At 52.5% G+C, this 19,375-nt stretch overlaps 1 protein-coding gene across 8 annotated transcripts in view; it reads right to left on the bottom strand.

Annotated features, from left to right (window-relative positions):
- Positions 1-19,375, bottom strand: part of CNTFR (ciliary neurotrophic factor receptor) — a 448,395-nt gene that overhangs the window by 10,307 nt on the left and 418,713 nt on the right. For all 8 annotated transcript variants that reach the window (XM_053301733.1, XM_053301734.1, XM_053301732.1 and 5 more), the window contains one exon: positions 7,742-7,922. In XM_053301733.1, coding sequence (XP_053157708.1) covers positions 7,742-7,922 — 181 coding nt within the window. The remainder of the gene's footprint in view (positions 1-7,741; positions 7,923-19,375) is intronic.

A 19,375-nucleotide genomic window follows, 5' to 3' on the forward strand; every position in this document is an offset into this window, starting at 1 on the left:
CAAGAAAACCACATGGACAGACAAAATAGAATGATTGGCGTAGTGCCGGATGATGGGCCCCTTGGGTCGGATGGCACTCAACATGCTACGGAGGAAGAGCTGAGGATCTCTCAGAGCACCGATGGTGTTTATGACACAGTTAGACTAAAACCTCTTGGACATCTAGCAGCTGATGTTACCATGTGGGAAAAGAAAATCCAAAGCTGCAAAGACAGAATCACAATGGGAACCTGGAACGTAAGAAGCATGAATATGGGAAAGCTCGACACCGTGAAGGATGAAATGAATTGACTACAGATTGACATCTTGGGCATCGGTGAATTAAAATGGACTGGGATGGGACACTTTCAGTCAGAAAACCATACCGTTTACTACTCAGGACACGAAAACAAAAGAAGGAACGGCATTGCTTTTGTAGTCAGGAAGGATATAGCAAGGACAGTATTTGGGTACAATGCGGTCAGTGACCGACTAATATCAATTAGATTTCATGGACAAGCCTTTAACATGACAGTTCTTCAAGTCTATGCCCCAACGACTGATGCAGAAGAAGAGGAAGTTGATGAGCTTTATGCTCAAGTCCAGTCTGAAATTGACAGAACATGCAAGCAAGATGTGGTGCTGGTGGTTGGAGACTGGAATGCCAAAGTTGGAAAAGGGAAGGAGGAAAACACAGTTGGCCTATATGGCCTAGGAAACAGAAACGAAGCAGGAGAAAGACTTATTAGTTTCTGCCAAGCCAAAGATCCTTCATTGCTAACACACCCTTCAACCAAAGTGGCGCCTATACACATGGACATCACCAGATGGAGTACACAGAAATCAAATTGATTACATTATTGGTGCAAGGAGGTGGAAGAGTTCAGTTATAACAGCAAAGACATGGCTGGGGGCTGATTGTGGAACCGATCACTAACTGCTCATGTGCAAGTTCCAAGTCAAGCTAAAGCGGAAAAACAAACCTATCCAGCTTCCACAATATGATCTTGAGAATGTACCCACCATTTTCAAGGAGAACATCAGGAACTGCTTTGAAGTTCTGAACCTCATTGATAGGGAACCAGAGGAACTGTGGAATGAAATCAAAGAAGTTGCTAAGGATGTATGTGGGAAAAAGTCTGCCAAAGACCAAGAAACAGAAGAAAGCAAAATGGATGTCAGAACAGATGGTGGAAATTGCCAATAAGAGGAGAGAAGCCAAAGTCAAGAAAGATAAAGACCTTAGGAAAGAACTTAATAGAGAGTTTCAGAAAGTGGTTAGAAGAGACAAGGAGCAGTACTACAATGACATCTGTAAAGACCTTGGGGATGGAAATAGACATGGAAGAACAAGGAAAGTTTTCCAAAAGATTTCTGAACCCAGAGGGAGGTTCCAACTTCAAATTGGTATGTTAAGGGATGTCAAAGGACGGATAGTAACCGATTCAGAGAAGATCAAACAGAGATGGAAGGAGAATACTGAAAATCTGTACAGCAGGGACATCAACATCCAAGATACTCTAGAAGATATTCCCTACTTGCAAGAACCTCTAGTACGGGAAGATGAAGTTAGATCAGCACTCTGGTCATTATCAAGTCGGAAGGCTACAGGAATTGATGGAATAGCTACAGAAATATGGCAGGCAACAGAAGAAGAATCAGTCAAGGCTCTAACGATGCCAGCAAATTTGAAGAACGACACAGTGGCTAAAAGATTGGAAGAGATCAGTCTACATATCCATACCAAAGAAAGGAGACTTAACAGATTGCGCAAACTATCACACAATATTCTTAATTTCACAAGATAGCAAAATAATGCTGAGGATCATCCTATGCAGATTAGAGCCCTACATGGAAAGGGAAATGCCAGATGTTTAAGCTGGTTTCAGAAAAGGCAGAGGAACAAGAGACATCATTGCTGATGCACACTGGATAATTGAGAAAGCCAAAGAATACCAGAAAGAAGTCAATATGTGCTTTATTGACTGCAGAAAAGCCTTCGATTGCGTCTACCATGTCATGTTGTGGAATGTCTTTAGGAAAATGGGCATCCCAGAATGTCTCATTTTTCTCATGAGAAACCTATACACAGGATAGGAAGCCACAGTCCAGATGGAACATGGTGAAACAGACTGGTTCCAGATTGGCAAAAGAGTAAGACAAGGCTGTATGCTTTCTCCTTCTTTATTCAATTTATATGATGAACATATACTGAGAGAAGCTGGATTGGAAGATGAGTTTTAAAGCTGGTTTTAAAGTTGGAGGAAGAAACATCAATAACTTGTGCTACGTTGATGACCACTCTGATAGCTGAGAACACAGATGATCTGCAAGCTCTAGTAATGAAAGTCAAGGAGCACAGTGAAAAAATGGGACTACGACTAAATGTAAAGAAGACTAAACTAATGACAACGAGCAACCCGCCTCAGAATTGATAATGAAGACACTGAAGTGGTGGATATCTTCTGTCTTTTAAGATCGACCAACAGTAAAGGATCCAGCAGTCAAGAAACACACCACAGACTAGCACATGGTAGGGTTACAATGAAGGCCTTGGAAAGGATATTTAGATGCTGTGACATGTCTACACCTACAAAGATTAGAAGTATTCAGACAATGATTTTTCCAGTGACACTCCATGGATGCGAAAGCTGGACTTTGAAGAAGCAAGATAGAAAAAGCATTGACGCTTTTGAACTTTGGTGCTGGAGAAGACTTTGGAGGATACCGTGGACAGCCAGGAAAACAAACAAATGGATCATAGAACAAATGAATCCAGAATTTTCACTCGAGGCACAAATGACCAGGCTCAAACTATCATACTTCGGACACATTATGCGAAGACCCAGCTCCCCTGAGAAGTCCATAATGCTGGGGAAAGTAGAAGGAAAGAGAAGAGGACGACCAGCAGCAAGGTGGATGGACTCAATGACGACAGCCATGGATGCACCACCGAGAGACCTGAAAGGCCGAGCGGAAGACGGATCCTCCTGGAGAGAATCTATCTATGTGGTCACTAAGAGTCGACACCGACTTGATGGCACTTAATCAATCAATCAATCAATCAACAACATGAGGATACAACGGCTATGATGATGACTACTAAAGTTTTCAAAGTGTTTTACACCAAAAAATAAAGGTTCGTTGTCCCCAAAGAGCTCACAGTCTAAAAGGAAACACAAGGTAGACACCAGCAGCAGCCACTGGAAGGATGCTCTGCTGGGGATGGAGAGGGCCAGTTGCTCTCCCCATGCTTAATACGAGAGACCCACCACTTTAAGCGGATACTGTAGAAAGAGATGCAAGTACCATTTCTTTTGGGCATTACTAAATACTTGTCCTCTGGCAAGTCGCACCCTCAGCCTACTGCTTAAGTCTCCCTGAAGTCAATGGGGCTGCAGTCCTGTCGTGGGCAGTCTGCTGCCCTCCTTGGCACAAATCCCAACTTGTGTATGTTCAGGCAGATGGCCAGCAGAGGGCAGCATCTGTCCACTGAAACGTTCAAGAGCCAACACACTGGCTTTACCCTCCTGACTTCTGAATGAATCACATGTGTGTGTGTGTGTGTTAAAAACGTCACAAGGATGAACTAGTTTGGTTTAAATAAGTGATCACTATTTTTTGGCATATATTTATTGTTCTTGGTAACAATCTATATTGATCTAGAAAGCACGGCATCTGCTCTCAGCTGGTTTCATTTGCCTTCAGTGATGTCATCACGCAGCCAAACTTTGTGATGCCATCTTCAAATTCAGTGAAGTCATCACAAAGCCTGTGTAGTGTTATGATGCCATCATTTTATTTATTTTATGGTTAAATTTACATACCGCCTTTCATTAAAATCACAAGTGTGAGCCCTAATTAGATGGGATTACGCACCTGACTTCCTTCAGGAAGACCAGGGTCCAGAAATTATAGGAAAGGTGGTGCTAAAGAAGCAGCAGAGAGGGAAACAATGACAGGAAACAAGAATATTGAGATAGGTTTGGGGCAGGAGGTTGGGAACCATTTTGGCCCCCTTGAAACACCATTTTTGGCCTGGCAAACCTTTGGTGCAGCTGCCTGTCTCCATAGTTTTCCCTTTATCCATAGACCCAGCTGATACAGAATGGACACGGACCCAAACGGCCACGTGGTCCCACACCCACCTTCCCAACCAGGATGGTCCATCCCTGTAGCAACAACTGCTCATCTCCTAGGAACAGAGGGAGGAACATAGCAGGAAGCTGCCACATACCGAGTCAGACCTCTGGTCCGTCTCACTCAGAATTGTCTGCACAGACAAGCAGCGGCTTCTCCAAGGCTGCAGCAGGCAGGAGTCTCTCTCAGCCCTCTTTGGAGATGCTGCCGGGAACGGAACCGAAGCCTTTGGGCATCCGAGCCTGCAGATGCTCTTCCCAGAGCAGCCCCACCTCCTCAGGGGAGTATCTGAAAGTGCCCACACATGTTGTCTCCCATTTCAATGCAAACCAGGGCAGACCCTGCTGAGCAAAGAGTACAATCGCCTGAGTCTTGCCCCTGCTCTCCACTCCTGGCATGCTGGATAGCCGGAAGCTACCGACCTTCCTAAGGTTTAGCCAGCCCGCTTTCCTTGGCTCCTCCAGGCACCAGCCTTACAATCCATCTCTGGGCCTTCTTCTGGGGGCCCTTCCAGATGGAGAAAACCGCTTGGCTGCTCTGATGGAGGAAAGCAGCCGGGGGGCCCCCCATGGAAGGAGGCTGTGGGCGGCTTTGCCGAGAGGGAGATGCGCAGCTGAGCCGGGGCAGAGGCATTGCCTCTCGGCCTGGCCGGCTCTCTTGGGCTGGGTGCCGTCTTGGCTTGATCTTCATACAACAGCAGCTGCAGCTGAGTGCGGCGGGTGGGGCGGGGGGGAGGAAGGGCACCCGTAGCCTGCTGCAACCAAGCCGGGGTGTCTGAAAACAGAAAAATGTGTCCCCGACCTGGCAAGGCGACACTGGCAGGAGGAGAGGCTTTGTTTGTGTTTGCTTTTGTATCAGGGTTTCCTTTTAGAAACCACATATGAATGGGAGACTAGAAGTGTGAGCACATTGTAAGAGATTCCCCTCGGGGGATGGAGCCACCACTCTGGGAAGAGCTTTTAGGTTCCAAGTCCTCTCCCTGGCAGCATCTCCAAGGTAGGGCTGAGAGAGATTCCTGCCTGCAACCTTGGAGAAGCCACTGCCAGTCTGTGAAGACAATATTGAGCTAGATGGACCGAGGGTCTGACTCAGTATATGGCAGCAGCTCCCTCTGTTCCTAAGTCGATTGATTGGAGGTGTGATTGTCTTGTCAGAGGGATCTGGTAGGAACACCAGTCTGCAGGCTTGAGTTTGCTGGATTAGTAGAGTGATCTCCTAAACCAGGCGTTCTTCACCATGGGTCCCCAGATATTGTTGGACTACAACACCCATATCCCCAGCTACAATGGCCATTTTTTACAGAGGATGATGGGAGTTTTGTAGTCCAACAACTTCTAGGGGCCCAAGTTTGAGCCCCCCTAGTATAGCTGATTATTCAGTGAGGGGAAATTCTCGGCTCTGGAGCTGCGCTTTCAGGGCCCACGGCTGGTTTATTTTGGGGGATGGCAGAGGTCTTTGCCTCTGGGGAGGGACGTTTGTTTAGTCAGTGGTAAGCCCTTGCATACTTCTAAAGCTCAAAAAAGCATCAATATTGGCATTTTGGTAATATGCACATTTGTTTTAAATGTAATTGGTTAATGAGTCGATCAATCAGTTGCAAGGCAGGTGATTAATCAATTAAAGTGAGGTAAGTGGCTGACAGATCTGCAATAAAAACTGCTTACATTAAAATGAAAAATATGGTATGTATTTAAAATTAGCAGTGCTAACCAATAACCAAGAAAAGGTAACCCGCCGTGTGTGTGTGTGTGTGCGCACACACTCTGAATTGGCACTGTCACTCAACCAAGCTGAATTGGCCATGTGGTGGTGTGATGCCAGCATATTTTCTGTGATCTTGGATTGACTGGGATCATTTAGCTAATGAAACACAGTTGAAACGAAGACAAGAACCATTTGCCAAAAGAGCAGCTTGGGGTAACAAGTAGCCCCAAGCCAGGGCAGGGCGGGCCTCCAATGAGGGCGAGGAAAGATCCGCCCCCCCCACTCCCCCTGAGGTCACCCCTTTTGCTCAGAAAAGATTCTCCAGAAAACATGATGCAGCCATGCTGAGCTGTGCTGACAGGAAAGGGAGAAATAACACGTGTGAAAGAAGAAAGGAAACCGGCACAGCCCTGACAAACAACCTGCTGCAATTAATTAACTCTTGCCGTGAAAAGCAACACCCCGCACTTGTGCAGGTCCGGACCAGGCGCAGGCTTGGCCCCTGGCCGGCCAAAGGGGCTTCCAGAGGGCCTGAGGGCTCTTCCTGCTGCACCAAGGCTGCAGGCCAGAGGACATCTGCAGCTCATCTATCTTTAGGAGCTGAACTTACAGAGCAGGGAGGTGGTCTCTCTTCCATGTAGGGAGCCCAGGTGATTTGGGGCATTGCGTAATCCACATTTCTGTCGTCACATTCTCCACTCGGGCAGGTCCGGGGACGTCACCAGGGCACACAGCTGCTCAGAGCCGACCTCTGTTGTGCTCTGAGATGTGCAGCCCAAGAGAGGCTGCCTTGCAGCATGCCGTGTCGGTATCTCCACACACTCCCCCTCTGTGTGTGTGCGGCCAGATGCCCGGAGGGCCTCTGGCACGTCTCCCAGCCCTTTCCTAGTAGTGGGCAGCCCCTTTGCTCCATTTCCCAACCCCAGGAGCTGCGGTGCCCGCTGAGGGGACCAGCTCGGATGCTGCACGGCTCCTTCTGGGAAGCCGGAGGCCGAGACCACGTGACGTGCTTGGAAGCCGGCCCAGCTGGCTCCTAGAAGCCGAGTGTTAACTTTGTGGCTTTCCTTGCTAACAGGCCCCCTGTGGTGCTGTTGCGAATACCAGCCCTGGAGAAAGTGCTTGCTCTGCTCTGACGGGCTGGGACTTTCCCGAAACCCCGGGATCCCCTCCTGCAGCAAGGACGCCTGGCCAGCCAGCAGGCCCAGAGCAGCTTGCGGGGAATCGCCTCAAGGTCCATCCAGCCCAGCAGTGTTCGGCTTCCAGCAGCAGCTCTGGGCAATCTCACAAGCTGGGCACAGCGATGGCCCTGCCGATGGCTTGCCAGCAAGGTAGTTGCCAGTCCAGAAGTGAAGCAGGCACTCTCCCAGACAGCCTCCCTGGCCAGGGCCACCCAAGAGAAGCTGAGAAGTACCAACGCTCCGTCCCTGCACGTCCCCCCTCCACCACAGCCCTGCACCTAGCCTTGAGCCTGCCCAGAACATGCCGGCTCTGCTCAGCTACCATGGCTAGCAGCTGCTGAAAGACCTCTCCTCCTACGCTAGTGGCCATGGCCACTCTTGCAGATGGGCTCTTGGTCGCTACTGTGCAGGGCAAGAGGAGAGTCTCATGAACATAGGCAGCTGCCATATACTGAATCAGACCGTTGGTCTATCTAGCTCAGGATTGTCTACACAGACTGGCAGCGGCTTCTCCCAGGTTGCAGGCAGGAGTCTCTCTCAGCCCTACCTTGGAGATGCTGCCAGGGAGGGAACTGGGAACCTTCTGCTCTTTCCAGAGCGGCTCTATCCCCTGAGGAGAATCTCTTCCAGTGCAAGCAAGAGAGGTCAGCCAGGCTGGCGGGACAGGAGTGGTGGGGGGCCCTGAAGCCTCAGCTGGACCCTCCCCAGGACAAAGCAGGCACTGCAGCCCACTTCCTCACCTGCTCCCTGGGCTTCCGTGGTGAGATGCTTGGGCTCCTCAGTCCAGGGCGTGGCGTGGACAGCCACACTCCAGTCGCTCCACGTGCCGATCTCGTTGTCCTTGGCGGCCACCTGGATGATGTACTCCTTGCCGGCGTAGGCGTCCGTGATGGTGTGCAAGGTCCCGTCCGACAGCTCCACCTGCAGCGGAGAGAGGAGAGCAGTTGCATGGGGTGCCAGCTTCCAGCCACAGCAGGGCTGCTCATTCGAGGCACCCAGTAGGAACTCATGTTGCGGACAGGCACAAGGGACTCACAGTTGCCTCTTCCTTTCAGAACGGGGCTCCAGCTTCCCCAGGACCCCCCAGATTCCAACGGAGAGCTCAGATCATCCGCCTCGGAGGCCCTTTCTCCTTGGGGCTTGTAATCTGCTGCCCAATTTGTGTATGTGTTGCGGGGGGAGAAGTAATTTTTTCAGCACTACATGGGTGGGAGTGCAGGGGAGAAATGCAGCTCCCTCACTTCTGCACCTGAGCACACTTTCCTTCCAGTTCTCATTGTGTATTATCCATTTCCCCTCTTTTATTATTTTTGTCCCCTTTATGGCTTTCTTAATTTTTATGGCTGCTCTTGCGCAATAGCACCCTTATTGAGCCTTTCGGGCAAGAGGCTTCCCCCCCCCTCCCCGCTGTCTCATCTTCTCTCTATCTTGTCCCTCTAAATGGTGTTGCTCTTGCTCGGAATACAGTGTTGCATAGGACTAGCACGCCGTTGTTTGCCACTTCAAAGGAGTGTGCATTTTCCGCATCGCTCACGTCTCACTCCAAGGCTGGAGACTGGGGAGACAAGATTTAAATCGTCAAAGGTCCAGCCTCGAAACTTTAAAATGTGCCCAAATGAAAACCCTTTGAGCAATCTGGCCCCAAATGCTCTGCTGGCATTTTGGCCTCATCAGGGTGTCCCAAGTATTCCATTTTCACCACATTCTGAGAAGAAGAAACCCACCAGCTAAAGTGTCCCGTTTTCCTAGTGTCCTGTCCTGACCGACGTATGTGGCTGAAGGGAAGGTGAGGTCGACTGGGTGTAGCAGCCTGTGTGTGTCTTCCTCAGGACCCAACACTGAACAATCCAACTCTTCCTCCTCCTCCTCTGCTTCCCTGCTGCCCCCCCTCATAAGTATTTAATCCCCCCCTCAGTACTTATTGCCCCTCTGCCCCACAGAAATCAAAACAGCAGCAATTTAAGATTTTTTTTTTAAATGGAAAGGAATCATATTGTGGTTCCAGCAGCACAACTGATCTATATTTACTCCCATCACCGTCAATGGGACATTACTTCCAGAACAGTGTGTATAAGAATGCAGCCTAGTCATTAGAAGGGGGTGATCAGGCAGGAGGAAAGAGGAACAGTCCAGTGTTTCACTTTCAGGAAATCATTTCTGAAGAGATCATCACTGAGGTCAAGGGGGCACCAGTCGGACCCCTTCCAGTCCAAGACTCTCATGGGAGTCTGGAGAGAGGTCTCGGGGATGGGGAAACGCAGGCTGTTGAGCTGTAAGGGCTGTGGACACTGTAAGGGGAGTGCGCCATCGCACAACTCATCGCCAAAGGTCAATGAAAAAGTGAAAGATGTCACCTTCTGCACAGGTGCTCATGCAGCCCTGTAGGGAGTGGTGAAAGTGGGCAGGACCCTGGGAGGGAAAGCCGCCCACAATGTCCACCTCGGTGTGGACAGAAAAGAGCAGGAGGAGCTTGCAGGAGAGTGGCCAGGGGTGGGTGAGTGTGTGTGCTGGGCGGAGGGGGGGGGAGCCCAAGAAGAAGGTCTGCAAGCAGCTCGCGCACGAGTCACCTGACCCTCTTGCAATGCCCCCACCGTATCTCGAAATACCCTAAGCCACCCTGAAGTTATTCCAGACAAGGCAGGCATAGATATTTTAAATATATAAAATATGTGGCCTTTTGGGGAGACAGAAGGGTCACTGAGAATAAGAGGAGAGGCCCCACCCCGCTGCACCAGCAGTGAGAGACATGTGTAAGAATTGCAGGGATCCCGAAGAGTGGAAATGGGAAAGGTCCTCCTCTCTAGGAGGAGGCGGGTGGCCACTTCTGTTCTCTCGTCGCTCTGTGTCAGGGTGTGCTGCTGACCAATGCTGCAAGCGTGTGCAGAGCTGGCCTTGCATTGTCCGTGCAGATGTGTGAGACTGCTTAGTCCCGTGTGCAGGAGGAAGGTCAGGTCTCCCGCTGGGAATGTGTGCGGCGGAGACCCTCGCCCACGGGTGCTGCATGGCTGTGTGAGGGTGCCACTGTGAAGAGGCGCCACTGGGCATTCTGGATAGTGGGAGGCAAGGAGAGGCATCAGGCCCCCAATGCAGCTGGGCCCGTCTTCTCTTTCCTGGGGTGGGCATCCAGAAGCAGGAGGCCGCTAAGGCAGCAGCCTCCAGGAGCCACCTACCATGCAGCAGTATCCCGCCTCTGGGCAAAGGGAGGTGAACAGACGGCATTGCCTCTGACAGAGTTGAACCACCGGCCTACTCAGTTATCCACTCTGGCTGGCAGCGTCTCTCTCTCTCTCCCCCGCACCCTGCCCTGCCTGGAGAAGCTGCCAGCAGCTGAGCCTGAGGACTTCTCCGTGCAAAGCAGATGCTCTGCCACACAGCGACGGCCCCTCCCTTCCCCACTGGGCCTTGCCAGAAAACAGGCCCAGCCACTGGCCCATCTTGCTCAGTACTGCCCGCTCTGAGTGGCAGCAGCTCTCCAAGGACCGACGAGCCTTTTCGGCCACCGGTTTAGGGCTAGGAGGAAAGGGAGGAGAGGACAGCCGGCGGACAGCTACCCTGAGGACTGGGTGCGGAGCCAGACAAGACCCCCGTGCCTGCTGGGGCTGGGCTCCTCTGGCCCCAGGTTCAAGCCGTGGGCAGGGCACTGATTCAGAAGGTGGGGGGGGCGGTGGGGTGGGCCACAGAGGTGCCAAGTGCAGACCAGTCCAGACGCAAACCACCCCCCCCCGGTTCTCTCAATCTCAAACCCTGCCTGACAAAGACAACAACATCTCTAGCTAGGCGGCTCTTGGCACAGGACCGTCCTTGGCAAGATCTACCGCTGTCCCAGTGAGGCCAGAGCCAGGGAGGACAGAAGGGCTCCAGGGCACCGGCAGCCTGGACCCTGCCTGAGGTCCGGCTCCCCACCCCCCACCCCGAGAGCTCAGGACAAGACTCAGAGAGCAGCACACAAGGGTCCGGAGAATCCCCTTGGTGGGGGGAAAAAGGTGGGAAGGGTCCGGGCAGCGGACACAGAGCCAGTCTTGAGCTGGCTGAAGGGTTGGAGCGCAGCCCAGCACCTGGGGACGGAGCCCACCGCACAAGGGAGCTTTCATGCGGACCAAACTCTCCCCTCCCAAGTGGCCTCCCCACCCCGCACCCCACGCCTTGCATGCAGCCCCAGCATGTTGAAACGACTCTGCTGCTGCATATTGGCATCCGTATACTTGTTTTATGTTCTTGCGTTCTTGTGAGTTCAGTTGCTGTTTCGGCCCTCAAGAACCTACGTGTTAAAAATACTGTGTTTGTCATGGTGTGTCTGTGTGTAGGGGGATGATGCTTAATGGTCTGCGGGTCTCCCCTTCGTACCAGTCAGCTTCATAATTCATACAGCCCTGAATGTCTTGGAGCCAGGCGGGTGTTTCAGAGAGTGCCTTCTTCTTCATGAGCACTGCCGCCTCTGAAGACCTCCAGCAGGGGAGGTCCGGTTGTGGTTGCCACCAGCTCATCAGACAATTCTCCATCTCGCCCAGTGCCAGGGTTGCAGGCAGTGAAAGGTCTGGAGATGCTGATGGATTGAGTGTAGTAGCTTCTTCATAGAAACATAGGAACACATGAAGCTGCCATATACTGAGTCAGACCATGGGTCCATCTAGCTCAGGATTGTCTACCCAGACTGGTAGCGGCTTCTCCAAGGTTGCAGGCAGGAGTCTCTCTCAGCCCTATCTTGGAGATGCTCCCAGGGAGGGAACGTGAAAGTGGCTCCATCCCCTGAGGGGAATCTCTTGCAGTGCTCACACATCAAGTCTCCCATTCAAATGCGACCAGGGCAGACCCTGCTGAGCTAGGGGAGCAAGTCATGCTTGCTACCACCAGACCAGCTCTCCTCTCCTCTTCACAGAAGGCATGTGCTCCACCCCTGAGCTATGAGCTCTCTCCTGAAGCAGCTTTATACACGAGTCATTACAGCAATGAAGTTGATCTTGGATTGACAAGGAGGTCATACTGGAGGACTCCACGTACTTTTCCAGGCTGCAGAATCTGTCCCTGAATTCTAAGAAGTCCAAGCCTGCAGGGTCTCCTGGGAGCACTGCTTTCTCAGCCAGCCTAGTGGGCGTCTTCCCTCCCCTCCTGCGACCTTCTCCTCACACTGAAGGAGTCTTTCGGAGGCGTTTGCTTCCCCAGACGTTTGACCAGCTGGCTCATTTCTGCGAGGAGCTCCAGAGTCGGGGGCGGGGGGGCCTGGCTCTTCCAAGGCAAGGCTGCCTCCTGGCCATTAAGGGGTCCTCTGCTTCCCTTCAACTCCTCCAGACCACTCTTTAATATGTCAAGAGAGATCTTAAACCAAGCCCAGCACAGATGAGTGCTTCGCTCCCCCCTTGGTCTCCTGTCTCTCTCCTCTCCCCACGATAACAGGCCGGACTCACTTTCCTACAGAAACAGCCATCACGAAACCACTGAGGACTAGTTCCAAAAGTCAGACCTCTCTGCTGTTCCGCTCTGAAAGGCTGATTCCTGCTTTCGCCGACCTCCTTCCCTTCAGCCCTGAAATTCCATTTCCTGATTTTGCTTTCGTCCCAGTCAGTTTGACCAGAATGAAGATTTCCTAAAGAACCAGGCGAGCCTTTCAGGAGCTATTTACATGTTCAGAGCAACACACCTGGCAGGATGGCTTCATCCTGCCAGACTTCCCCTGGTTTCCGAATGCTTTGGCTAACTTTGCTAAATCTGAGCTTCTAGAGAGTTCAGAGCGAAGGTCTTGCCGAAAGATCCAAAGACCTTGGATCTGAGCTACCAAGCAGTTCAGCCGAGTTTCGTAACTGGTGCTTTGGCCTACCAACGCCAAAATGGCCCCTTGAGATTATGCCTTATAACAGAGCTGATGCAGACCATACTGGCCAGCCAGCCCTGCTTCCATGCAATTGGGGATGTGAACATGCAGGGTGGGTGTGCATGTCCTGCGCGCACACATGCGCACACACACACACACACACACACACACACACACACACACACACACACACACACCTGCCCAAAGTGCTCGTGGAGAAGCAGTTTGGAGAAATCGCCCTCTTGCAATTAGCCAGACAGGAGGGAGCCCTTCGTCACAGGGAGGCCGGGCTGGTCAGACGGGATGGTCCAAAGCCGCCCAGGATATTTTGCGTTTGGTGATTTTGGAATGAAGGGAGAGATGGAGCAGAAGCTGCCACCCCTGCTGTGGAATGAGGGCAGGCTGACTTCTAGAGCATGAAGGAAGGCAAGCCGCAGGGTGGGGGGAAGCAAGCAAGACACAGCGGCACTCCGCCCCCCCCTTCCGCCTCTGACGTCATGTGGTGCTACCAGCAGGGTCCCAAGCTCTCCAGCACTGGCCCCGATTCTCCAGGAATCAGCATCGGTCTCCCGGGGAAACAATGCCCAGGAATCTCTCAAGCCCCAGCTGGCCACTCTCGTGACCAGCTGTACTTACTCCAACACATTGGTGAGTGCCTGTCACCCGATGACGTCTGATAAAGTGACACCAGCCCCAGAAGGCTTCCACAGGGGGGACACCTCGGCAGTGCTCACCCCACCCACCCCCCTCCCACAAATAATAATCACGTGGCACTCGAGGCCAGGACCGGGCCTCTTTCCACAGTGGATCTGCTCAGTGCTGGGGAAAAACACCCCAGAATACACGGCCCATTGGCTGTCACTCTACGGGAAAGGCCAACGGAGAGCTCAGCAGGATGCAGCCCCCCTAAAACCTGGAGAAAGTCGGTGGCGGCTTCTCAGGCAGCCACTGCATCGATGCCGGGGTGCACAACTCAGGCTCCCCACATGGGCCAGAACCAACCATGACTTGCTGCGTGGGGCTGAGGTCAATCCTCAGCGCCTTCGTTATTACATCAAGAATAATAATTTAAAACATGCATGAGAGTGAGGTGGCAGAGAGTTGGAGCAGGGAGCAGGGAGCGGCCAGGGGCAGGAGAGGTGGTGTCCCTGGCCCAGGGACAGGGGACATCTGGTCTCAAGCGGCCAACTGCATTGAGTTGCTGAGGTGAAGAGCTCTTTATGGCTCCTCGTGTTGCTACAGGACATTCCTTCCTGGGGGCCAGCAAAAAAGTCCACATATGCCAGACCCAGCCGCCGGGCCTTATGTTGCACAGGCCTGCTCTGTGCAGAGACCATAGAGGCGCAACCACTCACACCGTCCTCCACAGCGAAACCGAAACCGTTTCCTACAGTTCCTCATGTGGCCTGTCTCAGCCTGAGGCCTTCTAGAGTGCTCTCTTAAAGAGGCAGTACACAACCACCTGAGTCTCTGAACAGAGTCCTGCACTTCAGTCATGGGGGCAAGAGCGGCAGCGGAGCGCACAGTTCAGAGAGTGGCAACAACTCTTTAAGAGAGAGTGTGTGTGACTGAAATGAAGTGAAAATGCCTTCGCGACTTTGCTCTCAAGATTAATCTGCTACTGTGAACAGCTGTACAAGACGGCACCTACAGAAAGGCAGACTGCCGGTCCACTGCATGTGGTCCTGCATGCATTGTCTTCAGAGACAATGATTAAAAGATAGCAACGAACCAGCAGATGCATTTTCTGAAACATATCAGGCCAGATTAATCTGAAGTTCCTTGTTCTTGGGAAGGCAACTGATTTTCTGGACAAGAGAAATGATGTTGGCCTGATCTGATTGCAGTCAAGTCTGTGAAAGAGGGACGAGCATAAGAAATTGTGTCAACAGAAAAAGAAAATGGGCATTAGCAGAGATGGTGGGAGCTGGGAAGGACCAGAAGAACGGCCTCTGCTGGCACAGGGCAGGCCCAAGGTTGCCCTGACCCAGGCTTCTGCTTCCAGTCGTGGTCAGCCAGACGCCTCTGGGGAGGAGCTCACAGGCAGGGCACGAGCGTAACAGCCTTCCCTGTGGTCTGTCCTAGCGCTGGGCATTCAGAGGTATACTGTCACTGAACATGCAGGTTCCGTCTTGTTATCAGGGGTTCCAGGGCTGCAAAGAATTGGGTCAATGCTGAAGTGACACTTTCCCCATCATTCCAAATGGGAGAAGCATCGCTTCAGCCCTGATGCAATCCTTAGGAGCCATGGAGCCTCCCTGAGCTCCCTCCCAGTGTGGACAGGGTTTGGACTCAGGTGGAACCAGCACATGCACCTTGCTCTGCGATGGGCAGGAGCCAGCCACTGTGGACAAGCTTCCCTTGAGATGGCTGCTGCAGGGGAGCAACAGCGGCAGGTGAGGGGCATGCCTTCGTCTCTTGCCTGGGGGCTCCCCAGAGGAACCTGATGGGCCACTGTGGACTAGGGAGGCCTCCTGGGGCTTGATCCAGCAGGGCTGCTCTGATGTTCTTTGAGGTTTCAGCCACACCGACAGGCCCTGGAGATCTGTTCACTGGGCCCTGCTCAAGGGGAAAGCTTCCCTCTTTCTCCTACATCTTGCTGACACTTGTGTTTACCACCCTGCCAACCCACCCACCCCCCGCCCCACATTGGACAGTGCTGGGCACATGAGCACACGCGGGCTCCTGCGCAGAACCCGGTGAGGAGCGCATGTGCTTGTGATTGGCAACATGTGTGAGAGCCGAGGCGCTCTGGCGGAGGAGCTGATGGTGTGAGTTATCCGGCGGCGGAGTCTGCAAAACCAGAAAGAGGCTATTAGTGATCCATTAGGCAAAGGTATCCAGTTCCAGCCGAGGTAATCCATTACAGGGACATCTGAACACATTAGGAGTCCTCGGCCAGTGCCAGGACGTGGCTGCAGAGCAGAGGAGGAAGCTCCCCCAATCTGGTTCAAATTACAGACTTAAAAGCCGGAGAAAAAGAAAGGATGCCCTAAATATTTAATGCTGGGTGTTGAAGGAGACAGAGCAGGCAAGCCTGCCAAGGGGAAGAGCCGGAAGCTTGACGCAGGGCCTACGGCGGCCGCTCCCGCCCACCGGCCTCTCTCCATTTCTCTGCCCGGCGACTGGCGGCCTTCCTCCATCACTGCGAAGGCACCTTGCCCGGCTGTCGCCTCACCTGCCGCCTTCCCTTTAGGTCCCCCTGTGTCTTGAGACACAGCCTCTGGCCCAGCCTCTCCTGCCTCGTCAGTGCTGCCCTCTTCCAGTGCACCAGGGCGCTTTCCAGCTTAGCCACTCAACAGCGGCAAAATGCTTCTGTCCCGGCAAATCGTATTCAAAACATAAATAGCAAAGTGCCCAACAGGGGGAAGCAGCCTCGCGAAAGAACAGCAACTTCTTTACGCCGGATATACGACGTCATAGCACTACATTGCAGCGATTAAATTCACAACAAGGCATCGGAAACGTGAACAGCACCCTGCTATCCACATAGGGACTGCGGTGTCCCAACACAGGAAGTGTGGAAGCCGACTTCCGAGATCCACCCTGACCCCGTTGCAGGGTCTAATCTGGAAAGCGCCTGGACTGCCTTCCCCTCTGACTGGCGGCAGCAAGGACAGAGCTTCGAGCATGGAAGGGTGGCTTATCCTTGCAACCGTCACGTCGCTGCCTCTCTTGGTCTCCTTCCCTTCCACCAGCAGGCTCGTGTGCTCTGCTTTGCTCTTGACACAGAGCAGGGAAAACACACACATCTGTTGGTGGAAGTCTTAGGAGCGGGTGCCGGGCCGGTGCCCCTCTTTTGGGACTCAAGGTCTGGTTATAAAACAAGCAGTGCTCCCACAAGCCTTGACACTCACCCAAGGTCATTGCCATGTGTGTCTTGCTTCTCCCTCCAGTCTCCGCACTGACCCCATCTACCCTGGGATTCTGACCTTGTGTGGGTCCACCGCCCTGTCTCTTCCGCCCCCTTCTTTTCTCTGCACTGACCCCTCTCTCTCCCTGCACGCAATGCCTGTTGAGTAGTCCTTGCCTTGCCTCCGCCTTGCATCTCCACTTCCCTCCTCTCCTCCTGTTATGAAATACTCATAGCATAGGTGCATGCATGCGTGCAATCTGGCTTTAACTGTTGTTTAGGTAACCAGGTAAACCAAACATGCAGGCATAGCAATAGCACCTAGACCCGACTTCCATCTTACGTGTTCCAAAGGCACATGGGAATGCCACATATGGTGCAGTCATTAAGGCCTCATTTGTAGAGAGCAGAACTGGTCTTGTGGTAGCAAGCATGACTTGTCCCCCTAGCTAAGCAGGGTCTGCCCTGGTTGCATTTGAATGGGAGACCACATGTGAGCACTGTAAGATATTCCGCTTAAGGGATGGAGCCACTCTGGGGAGAGCAGAAGGTTCCATGTTCCCTCCCTGGCAGCATCTCCAAGATAGGGCAGAGAGAGATTCCTACCTGCAACTTTGGAGATGCTGCTGCCAGTCTGTGTAGACAATACTGAGCTGGATGGACCAAGGGTCTGACTCTGTGCAAGACAGCTTCCTATGTTCCTGTGTATTCAGTATAATGTGGTGCTCATTCAGATCCTCAGTTGTGAGTATCAATCCTTGTGGCAGGACTGCTTGTTTTATAACCACACCTTGGGTCTCAAAAGAGGGGTACACGGCACCCACTCAGAACAGCAGGTGCAGGGGAAGCCAGCAGGAGAGAAATCGAAGCAGCAGCCAAGAGGAGCAGCTGCCACTCTGGGCCACCCTTGTCGCTGCCTTGGAAATCAAATTACAGGAAGGTGAGGCAGCGGGGCGGTCTGGGAAAGGGGGGCACCAGGGAGGGAGGTGAGGCTGGAGTCTGCAGAGGGGGCAGGGTCCAGTATTCCCTCTAACAGGGAATCCCAGAGGTTGTTGACTACCTCCCCCATAATTCCCAGTCAAAGGCCATAGCAGCTGAGGATGCTGGGACATCTGGGATTCCATGTTAGAGGGAATCCTGGTGGGGTCGGCAGATTCTCGGCTTTCATCTCTAGCATCAAGAGCCAACAAGCCAGGAGCCAAAAGCAATGAATGGGATGTCCCACCGTGTTCTGCGAGAGGATAAGATGATGATGGAGAAGAAGAAGCAGCCAGGATATGGATTTCCTTGAGAAGCACTGCAATTTTGAGAGGTCTTCTTTTTTTTTTAAACCCCACAGAGAAATACTGAGCCTGGAAAAACTGAGCCTCTTGGGATGAGTGGTCCAAGTGCATTCAAAGCAGCCGGTGTGGCAGAGACGTAAGTTTTGCGTGGTATACAAATATGTTAAATAAAAAAATAAATAAATGAATTTCTAGGAGCACAGAAATGTGCAGGTAGAGATGATTCCATCACAAAGATACATAAATGGCTATATAAATATATGGGTACAGATGACCAGCTTTGAAATCTTCCCGATTCACATACATTGCCTAGTGAATGTCTCAAAATAGGTTCTCCTGGGCATGCAGGAGAAAGCCTTCTCCTCCACTCAGCCTGCCTCAGGAGATCAGCCTGGTCCTTTAACTTATGGCACTGACAGCACCAGAAGCGGGAGAAAACCCCCACCCAGATTGTTCTGATGGGTCAGGCTGATGGGTCAGGCTGGCTCTTAGGCTGGCTGTTAAGTTGCTGATTAGTTGCTGCGCTGTTTGGTCTGTTTCTGTCAGTTTTTGTTCACAGCACAACTTTGAAAAACCCACAACTTGTGCTGTTAGCGGCCTTGAGTGTCTCATTATGTTTGGGAAGGGTGGGATGCAATATTTCAATAAATAAATAATAAAGCGTGACTGTACTAAGATGTGGCATTCACAAGGCAGATTCAGCATGTTTCCATGCCTGTTCCTCAGAAATAAATCCCGCTGGCTGACGTGATGCAATGCAAGGCTAAGCGGGCTGGAAGACACTGGCGTGGCCACAACGGTGACGGGGGCAGTGGTCCGGCGGTCCTGACGGGCAGGTGGGCAGGCTGCGTCCCTGCAGTTCCCCTCGTCCGTCGTCACAACGGGAGCGAGCGCAGGGAGAGCGGCTTGAGCAGCCTCCAGCACTGTTGCTTCGGTGCACACAGCAAGAGCCCCGCCGACGTCTTCCAGTCCGTGAGCACGGTGCCTCATGCCAGCCTCTGTGCTCAGTGGAGTGTTCTGCGTCATGCATGTGTTGAGGACTCCCGCTGAAATCCAAGGGAAATGGCCAGCACTCCCCTGGAAGCCAAGGCAGGGCAGATCATACTTGTCTGCGGTGGGCCTCAGGTCTGTGCAGATGCAGACTGACACAGAGCTGATGGAGAACCCAACTAGGGTGCAGAGCAGCCTGTGTGGCTGGGTAGCCGTCCGTGAATGGAGGAATGACCTCTAGCCTGAGCTTGCTCCGGTCTCCCAGCAAGGGAGGTGAGCTCGGAACATACAAAGCACCCCACTGGGACAGATGGAAGCCCAGCATCCTGTTTCCAATAGTGGCCAAGCACAACAACAGGGCAACAGCCCTCACCTGCTGTGGCCCCCAACAACTGATCCTCAAAGGTAGTCTGCCTCTGAACACAGAGGTTCCATTTGGCTG

This window comes from Hemicordylus capensis, chromosome 2 (genome assembly GCF_027244095.1).
Source record: "Hemicordylus capensis ecotype Gifberg chromosome 2, rHemCap1.1.pri, whole genome shotgun sequence".
Taxonomy (NCBI): Eukaryota; Metazoa; Chordata; class Lepidosauria; order Squamata; family Cordylidae; genus Hemicordylus; species Hemicordylus capensis.